This window comes from Larimichthys crocea, chromosome XIV, assembly GCF_000972845.2.
Source record: "Larimichthys crocea isolate SSNF chromosome XIV, L_crocea_2.0, whole genome shotgun sequence".
NCBI classification, from domain to species: domain Eukaryota; kingdom Metazoa; phylum Chordata; class Actinopteri; family Sciaenidae; genus Larimichthys; species Larimichthys crocea.
In genome coordinates, this window is record NC_040024.1 from 459,478 (window position 1) to 469,187 (window position 9,710).

Genomic DNA, 9,710 nt, shown 5'->3' on the forward strand with positions numbered 1-9,710 from the left:
CACAAACCCACTGAATTAAAGCACCCTCTGTATAGAATCTTTATATAATTATATGATCTCTTTAGAAAAATGTGTGAAAATTGGTGCAGCGCGTGTTGCTTTCAACCAGATCTCTATAAACAGAGAGCTGCATATGAATAGAAGAAGAAGGTTTCAAAATTTTGCCATCAGAAACATTCATTCAAAATCCATCTGCGTTTATATGTAGGTATCTGTTTGTAGAGATTAGCAGAATTCTGTCTTTCTCATCATTCTCACGAGGTCATAATTGGACTGCAGAAGTCTTGGCCTGGATATCCGCTGTCTACACTGGAAGCCCCCCCCCAAAAGACTGGCCGCGGCCCCCCAGAGACTAAATCATTGTCAGACAATGGCTGATGAGTTTCGAGGATGCTTTCACTCTATTCTACTCTCCCAGATGTGCGGGTGGGGGTTAGAGGCTTTAAAGACATGCTTTGTAGAGGTCTTTACGGCAGCAGAGCAGAGATTGATTGGTGGTATGTCTCTCTTGTTCTAGTGGCATGTGTGGAAGCTGCTCTACCAGCTTATGGAATTCATAAATGGCATGTCACTCATGTTCCACTGTCATATAGCACTTTGTATCATCCCTATGCTATGTGTGACTTGTTAGGGTTTATGAGCTCAGTGGCAGATACCGCTGTGCCACCCTAGTTTTATGTGTCACATGTCAATTCTTAGTGGTATGACACTTTGGATAGTGGTATGTCACTGCTGTGTGCCTCATAAAAACAGTGTGTCAATGTTGTTCAATGAGCAGATGCCACTGGCAATCAGCTTGATACCATTTATGAGCCACAAGCCAGGGAAACAAGTTCAAAAATACACCTCTAAAGCTTGGTGTTGAACACATTTTATCTCTTTGGATAAACCTGTACACAGACAGAAATGTAAAAACAAATTAAACTTGATTTAATTTGTGATTTTAGGAGTTACGTAATGGAACTATTTCTCGACAATGGATTTTAATGAGTGTACGAGCAGAGCCCTCTGGTGCAGCTTTCAGAATGACTTTACTAAGCAGTTCATTCCATCCACGCTGTCGTACTGTGGGGGTATAATGAACACGGCAGCTTCTAGGAGCCCCTTTGTGGAGCCTTTACACTGTTAGCTGTTTTTCTATGATGAATCATGTATCTTTGGCAGCGCCGGTGACCTGACATCCCCATGTGGATCATCTCGTTTTAATACAAACACATGAGAGGAGGCGAGAGGTCGGGAGACGAGCATGAATACACACACATGCATGATCATCCTGCGCTGGTGACAAAAGAAGCAGCGACATACACTAAAGCCTCCTGCTAATGAGTGTGAATATTCATGCACATCATTGACCCACATGCTTTTGGACTGATGTCATGAGTTTACACTATCAGTTGAGCAGAATGTGGGTTGGTATTTACTTGGATTAGAGCGATAAATCAGTTCACTGCCTATGTTGTCTCATACCTCGGATATCATTTAATTGAGCTGATTACACCATAAAGAACTGATGTCTACTTGTTTTTGCAGACCACTGACCCAGTAATCAAGTCTCCAGTTGAACAGCTCTGGAGATTTTTCCCACCAAACATTTTTCCTTTTTTTTTTAATCCCAAGAGGAGGAGTGACATCACAGTTTCTCACGCTCTTTGTCACTCCCTTCTTCCTGTGAGAACTCCCTCTCTTCCTCTCCCATCCTCCCATATGGGTTATAGACACATTGTTGGTTTCCTGTCACTTCACCCTCTCAGGTGGAAGCACGACTCTCAAGGAGTCTCATACTAAAATCATAACAGAAAGTCTTAAAACTAAAGTATATATCCTTCACATGTGTAAGAAGAACATGCAGAGTAGTTGATTTAGACCAGTGCAGGAGTGTGTGGCAGAGGTCGACCCTGACGTTTGATGGGCCAACTGGAAAATTTGAGAACTGATTGGTTGTTTTTGCAATCATCTGCACTCTGTTCAATACTGAATGTGTATCAGCAGGATGTTCTGACAATCACAACCAGTTTGGAGCCAATCATAGTCCAGCATTCAACTTTAGATTTAGGTGAAACTTTTTGTATAAGAAAACATGTTTATGTATAAATAGATAAGGGGATCTTTAAAGAAATATTTCAGCATTTTTCAAAATACAGTATGGCTGTCCACTTTTTTTGGGAGTGAGATGAGAAGCTCATCATGTCTGTCCAGTGTGCCAGATTTGAGGGTCTCTATTTACAGAATATTACATTCATAACTATGTTTTTATTTGTGTATAATTACCTGTAAATGAGAATCATTATGTTTGTTACATAAGAATAGGCCTTATATATCTACCAAGGGCCCTCTTCCACGGATTCAGCCACATTGAACCATGTTTTAACACCACTGGACTTTGAAGTAACTGAACATGGAGTGAGAAGGTGAAAGTCTTTAAGAACTTACCCAGGCTTTGTCTAAAGTCAAACAAGACCTACAGTCAGAATTAGGACAGATAAATGTAGCAGTGCATTTATCAAGAAATAGTTTTATTGTGATATTCTCCCTAAACCTACAAACCCCTATTTTTACATTTATGTTTCTGAACTTTTGAGATGTTGTCAAGTCTATGTTTAAACCTGTTAGCCATGTAATCTGTTTGCCATGCTGCCAGTCTATAGGCTAAGCTAGGCTAACCACATCCTGACTCTGTACTTAGCTCATAGATATTAGATTGATATCAATCTTTTTGTCTAACTCCCAGAAAGGAAGTGAATAAGTGTAATGGTTTGAGAAAAAAAGACTTGATCAAACACATTAAGCTTTCACTCTAATTAGCTTCCCTTGATAACAGTGTGCATTAACTGCCCTCTGAAGTGGCTAACAAAGCTGATTCACTTCTTTTTCGAGTGCCTTTCAAAGTAGCTGTTATATGCCACTGTTAAAGATCCTTTTACTAAAAATGGGAACCAAATGTGTTTCCATTGCACAGTTCATGCATGAGGTTCAGGGTGCTTTACAAACTTTAAATGGAATTTAAAGGGAAGCTTTAAAAGACTGAATAAAAGATGAAACATTACAAATACAAATCTGGTTGAATGCTGATATTAAAAAGAATAAATTAAAACACAAATAAGCTTATTTGTAAGGATCCTGCAGCAGCTTTCTGCATTTTTTTCACACAGTAAACAGATTATTAAAGTATTGCAACTTTCTTGTAATGAAGGTATATATTAGCTCTTTCAAGTCAGGAGTGGACATGAGGTTTCTAATTCCCAATAAATTGTAAAATGATCATAGACATTTTGTAACAGATTTGATTTTTAAGTTTGAATTGACAGAGAGGTTAGGATGAGCACTAATGGTTTCCCTATGTTTGCAGAATACTTAAAATAATGTCCCTATTAAAGGACAAGTGCAAAGGATTGAGTGGCATGTAACAGTATAGTTGCCTGTTTCAAGTACAAAGCACAAATAACAGTGGTTGCAAAATGCACAAAAGATGCAAAATGCCCTATTTAAAAATAGTGTTTGGTTTGTCTCCGTAGAAGTCTCATTTTAAGGTAACAAAAATTCAATGATTTGTATTCTTAAATTTTTACACAAATGTTATATTCCTAAAATTCCTAAAACTTTTACTTAACGTAGATACAATTCTGGGACATCCAGTCATATATAGAGTTTAATATCATATGCATAATTATGATATTATATATTTTTATTGTGATTACTGTGGCCTAACAGAAGCATTTGACTTGAAATAAAACAGGACCAAGAATTGAACCCTGTGGGACACCATACAAAGATTTGTATTGTTTAGACCTGAACTCATAAAAGTTTTTGTAAATATGATTTCAATTTTCCTGTATATTCAACAATATTTAGAGTGACCCACTGTATCAAATGCAGCCCAGAGGTCAAGATATGGCGTTTCAGAACATCAGGGGGTGTTACATTTCTGGGTGTGGTGTGTGTCACTTCTACTTCCTGGTTCACTGACACCAGTGAGATTTTGTTCTCTTTTTTTTTAAAGATTTTTTTTGACCATTTTAAGCTTTATTTTTCATAGAGACAGGACTGTGGGAAGAGAGAGATGGGGAATGACATGCGGAATAAGCCTTTGTACATGGGGCGAATGATCTACCAACTGAGCTAAACAACACCCTTGTTCTCCAAATTTAAACTTTCAACCAGCAAACGTCCTGTGACAAGTTCTCAGTCATGAGCTAAAGGAAGAAAGGCCACAAAGTGGAGGAACTGAGGGTGAAACTGGGACAGACGGAGGGACGGTGAAGGAAACAGACTTCAAAACTTCTAGAAAGAGGCCACTCAGTGACAGAAGTAGGAGACACTGAGGAGGTGATTGACAGTGACTGTGGAAGAGAGGGAGTGGAGAAACAGGCGAGCAAGGTAGAGGTCAGTGGAGAGAGTGAGTGAGTGACTGCTGAAAGGGGAGTATGGCTGGGAATGAATGGTATGAGATTTAGACGTGACCAGCCCACCACCAGCTGTGCATGTTGTCCCAACACACACTCACATACACACGCACACACTAAGATTGTCTTATCAAGCTCCAACACACACACACACACACACACACACACAAACACACACACACACACAGATTGTCTTATCAAGCCCCAACACACACACGCAAACGCACACACACCCTGACTGGAGCCTGTTACACATTAACGCTGCAGTAAAACAGGATGAAAAGGAGACTGAAATCTCTCTGGTTTCACGACTGCTTAGCTGCCACTGTTCCTGCGACTGCTGCTGCCATCAAGCTAAGCTATAAATGTGACCATCATAAGACTAATCACTTTCATAAATCACTCTAATCAATAACACACTCATACACTCATTTCTGCCTCTCCCATAAAGACAAGGGGTAAAGTGACTTGAGTATATAAAAGTACAACTGTTTAAAGGGTTTTGGATCAACAAAGGAGGAAGAATCTATATTCCAAAAGGCATTTTCAGCTACAAATGAAACATGAATCCATTAGATGAGGGTTAGTGCATGGGTTGACTTCCATGGATAAGAAATGTAAAGGCTAAGATGTTTGAACGTTGAAAGAGTTTCAGTCCTCGGGGACAACAATGAAGGGACAGGTCTTCATTTCACCTGTTGACATGTTGGCTATTATCTCAAAATAGTCAAAAGTGTGCAACAGTAAACATAATGGCATGTCATTAATGGTATGTCTCCATAAATTCCATCCAAACAATAGAAAAGGGGGATCATTTAGAAAGTGGGAAATCATGCAACGACAGATATGAATATATTATAACAGATGGGAGGCTCAGATATGTATTTCCTTTTCTCACAGCATATCTAATTGCTCTGTGGTCCAGTAAAACAAAGCACAAAAACATGGTGGATCAGGTATATGAGTATGTGTGGCTTGTTTCATACAGCATACAAAGCACCAATCGTGAGTTGAAGTGACATTTAGTGTTACAAAGTAACATCAAGTGTATGTTCACATTTTCAGTCTGCTTGGGCGCCAGAAGAGCTGAGTCTAGTCCTGGAACACAGCACAGGAGTCACAAGTCTTTATTGTAAGTACTGATAATCTAATTCCAGAATTAAAACTTAATTATACTGGATTGAGCAACACTGAGATTTCCTGCATGTCAAACTTTACAGACTAGACTCTATAACTTGTGCTCAGAGCTCAGTGAAGAGTTGATGACTGCTCTCAGTGTACTCAGAGAATCATGAGCATTCACTGCCCTCATGTGGCCACAGTAAGAAACCACAACACGGCAATAAACTGATACTGTGAATGAAATTAGATGTGTCTAATGTGACATTCATTCCATGCTTTAATCACGCATTATTACTTATGGGTGAACAGGTTGCAGTGCTAGCTAATGTTAACTTAGAAATGGAACTGGTTAATGTCAACAAACAAGCTCACAAAAATAAAGGAACACTACAGAACAAATATATAGAAAGAATAAAGCCTAGAGCAATGCAGGGCAGAGGCCTGACCGAAGATATGTCGTGGTTGGCCAGCTCACTGTGGGTTGGCTGTGTGGCATGGGCCTGGTATTTGTTTTCGTGTATGTATGTTGCTTTTTTGCTCTTGTAAAGTGTTTTAAAAATTGTATTTCCGTTTTTGGACAGTGTGTTGAAATGGACACCCTGTTGACGTCATTTTAATATTATCATAATTTAATATATGTTTTTCCTGCTCGTATAATGATAAATGAAAGGTTTTGTTTTCAAACAAAAAAATGTAGATCATTTTTATTTTATCAATTTATGTCAACATATTACCTTGACCCGATGACATAACAACTTCACATTTTATGTATTTTTTTTCATTTCCAGTTTAATATTAATACATTATCTGTTTAAAATACTAAATTCTTCTTTTTACAGTGGAGGGGACAATAGGGATAAACTCTCTGAAAGTCAGAACTACATTACCCATCATTACTTTCAACGAAATTTACCATTTTTCCCGCAAAGTGAGGTATTTTTCGTTTATTGGCTGAACGCCACGGCAGGAAACGTATGGCGACATCTGATTGGCCGGCTCTGCTCTCCAGTTACCCGGATAAACGTTGGCTATATTTTGGGGACAATCGAAGGCGGAGGTTGTAGTTCAAACCGACAGTCGGTGCTCGGCTCCGAGAAACTCGATTTGTGCAGCGTCAGAAATTTATTTGTAGATTTTAAATATGGTGAGTGTTTGAAGCGCTGGCGCCGCATTAGCACAGTGAACTGTGCGTTGTGGCGGTTTGCTGGCAATAAACGTTCAGCAGCCGCTAATGCGTTTGAGCGGAGAGCCAGCGGTTAGCCGCTAGCGTTAGCTGTTGTAGTAGCTTAGCGGGCTAGCATTGCGAAAGCAGTGGTCACATAACGCTGAGAGGGGCGGTGAAACTGCCCAGCGTTAGCCAGTGTTATTCTTCAGAGAGATACAGTTTGGCGCCTGTAAACTCACTAACAATGTTCGTGTTTTCCAGGCTGGCGGTAAAGCGGGCAAAGACTCCGGGAAGACCAAGACGAAAGCTATTTCGCGCTCGCAGAGAGCAGGGCTGCAGGTCTGTCCGTTCACGCTCATTCATTTCTCTTTCGGCTGTGCTAACACATGCTAACGTCGCCGCAGAGCCTGATCGTTGTTCAGCTGGCGGCCGTCTCTCACCGACAGGCCACTGAACCCCCCCTTTGTTTATCTGCCCGCAGTTCCCGGTGGGTCGTATCCACAGACACCTCAAGTCCAGAACCACCAGCCACGGCAGAGTGGGAGCGACCGCGGCCGTCTACAGCGCGGCTATTCTCGAATACCTTACGGCCGAGGTAACGTTAACGTCGTTTATCCTCCACATTATCGACACACATCGGCTCCGGAGGCGGGCTGCACCCTGGCCTATGTAAATGTGTGTAACGGACCGGTTTGTTTCAGGTGCTGGAGCTGGCAGGAAATGCGTCCAAAGATCTTAAAGTGAAGCGTATCACCCCGCGCCACTTGCAGCTGGCCATCAGAGGAGACGAGGAGCTGGATTCACTCATCAAGGCCACGATCGCTGGTGGAGGTAAGAAAACAGTCCAATGTATAATTCATAATATTATTGATCATTATCAATTTGCAATTATAAAACATGTATCAGTATCCTGAATTTATTTTGACAAAGTCAAGTATTTAATTTACAATATTTTAATAATTGTGTGCTGTACTTACTAAATCTGGCTTCTGTAAGTTGCAGCCTCTCGTGTGGTGGTTTGTTGTTGTATGCGCAATTAACGGCTGTCCCATTTTTCTTTGTTTCCAGGTGTGATCCCTCACATCCACAAGTCTCTGATCGGAAAGAAGGGCCAGCAGAAGACCGTATAACCTGCCGTCCTCCGGAAGTTTGCATCATGTGGTTCAATGTCTTTAGATTAGAACACCTTTTAGGATTTGATTTGTATTGAGCTTGCATTTACTCACCCTGGGGTATTTTTTAAAAAGTGGCTTCAGAGAAGCTCAATTTTTTGTTTTCCAGTGCTGCAGTTTTTGTGTTGAAACTTGCTTTTGTGGCGTTCCCATGTTTAAAGTGGTGTTTTAATAAAGCTCTTATTGGGCATTTGCAGTTTGTTCTTTCAGTTCCTGCATTCTCATGGGCTTCGGTTCTGTTCTCATTTCTACACCAGGTGTTCGGTTGACTACTCCAATGTGGATGGTGTAAATTTATTTTATGGCTTTATTTGTCTGAATCATCCCAGTTCAAAAGAATCCACCTCCAGTCAACAAGACAAGCGGTTTGCATGTGGATAGTCATGGCATGCTTAGAACCAGCTCGAGCATGGAAACTGTTTCAGCCTCATGTGGGTGCATGAACTGTAAAGCATGTTTTCTATCTGTTTACCACTGGACTGACACGATCTGGGGGGGGGAAAGCCTGTAGTCACTTTTGGATTCCTGAATAAAGACTGGACTGGCACAGTCAGAACATTTTGCATATTGTGTATGGATGGCTTATTGCATGAAGGCAGTCTGACTGCATTTCTGGAATTCAAGGTGAGATGGTTGAACAGTTAAAGATGTGAAGCATGACCAGTCTGGAGGCGTACGAGTACTTTATCAACACAAGCACACCAAATCAACTTAGTATTTACTGTGTATATTAAATAAATATAGTGATGGCACAAATTAAGCTTAATTATAAAACTGAAGGTTGTTAAGGATGTTTAGGAGTATTTAGGTAATTAAGTTTTGTTAGCATTATTCTAAAAAATACAAATTTTAAACTGAACATTTTAGAGGACATAAATGTTGAGCAGCTATGGGGGGGGGGGGGGAAGAAATCCTTGAGACATCTTGTAACCTTAACATTAGACCACCACTAGATGACACCACAGCACCACCACAAGTCTCCATCCACTAGGTGCCAGCCATGGCTGCAGTTACTCTGATATATGGAGCCCATATCAGCAGGAGTCAGGGCCTGTTTTCATCAGACTCATTCTCCAGAACGTCTCTGAGGATGAACTGTGTCTGCCATTATGACTGAAAAAGTTCTAAAAGAAATGACAGGCACGTCTGTACCGTCCAACATCACAAAGTTACATCAGTTTGATCCCGGATAGTAGAGTGATGTACTGCACACTGTGTGTGTGTGTGTGTGTGTGTGGTTGTTCAGGCAGATTTACGAGGACAGAACCGTGGTCTCCAACTTATCGACCTGGACGACTTTGAGCTGGGATTTATAGCAAACTGAGGCTGCACTTCAAACAATGACTCATCTTTTAGGTACATTTAAAACTGAACTAACCCATTTTGCACTTTAAAAGGGCTTTTGACTCCATTACCCAGAAGTCCTTTGTGATGTCAGTAGGCAGATTTTGTTATAGCCCTACTTTCTTTTACAGGATATATGATATCAAAATGAATGCATACAAATCAACAAACTTATTAGGAAGCTTGGTGCCTTCATTACCCACAATGCAACTCAACCACAGAGGGTTCAGTTGGATATTCAGGTGTGTTATGGCCTCTAGCCTGCAGCAGCGATGTAGGTGTGCTCAGCTCACACATTTGTTTGTTTTCCAACTTGTAGTCCCAACTGACACTGATCAACATGGCAGCTGATTTTCACAGACTTTCTATTAGTATTTATCAGTTTGTAAAATGTTATTATCCATAATTCTTTTGTCAGATGTCAGTAAGTTCAGTGTCTTCATCATAAAAGGAACATTAGCTTTGTATCGTACTATTGTACTATATATGCAGATGAACAGTGTTTAC

General features: G+C 40.5%; 1 protein-coding gene across 1 annotated transcript; it reads left to right on the forward strand.

The window, feature by feature from the left end:
* The first annotated feature begins 6,506 nt into the window (after positions 1 to 6,506).
* Positions 6,507 to 8,422, forward strand: LOC104927203 (histone H2A.Z). The gene is made up of 5 exons (XM_019255659.2): positions 6,507 to 6,666; positions 6,949 to 7,026; positions 7,169 to 7,282; positions 7,389 to 7,518; positions 7,756 to 8,422. The coding sequence occupies exons 1-5, from the start codon at positions 6,664 to 6,666 to the stop codon at positions 7,815 to 7,817; spliced, it is 387 nt and encodes a 128-aa protein (XP_019111204.1). The 5' UTR covers positions 6,507 to 6,663; the 3' UTR covers positions 7,818 to 8,422.
* Positions 8,423 to 9,710: the final 1,288 nt, after the last annotated feature.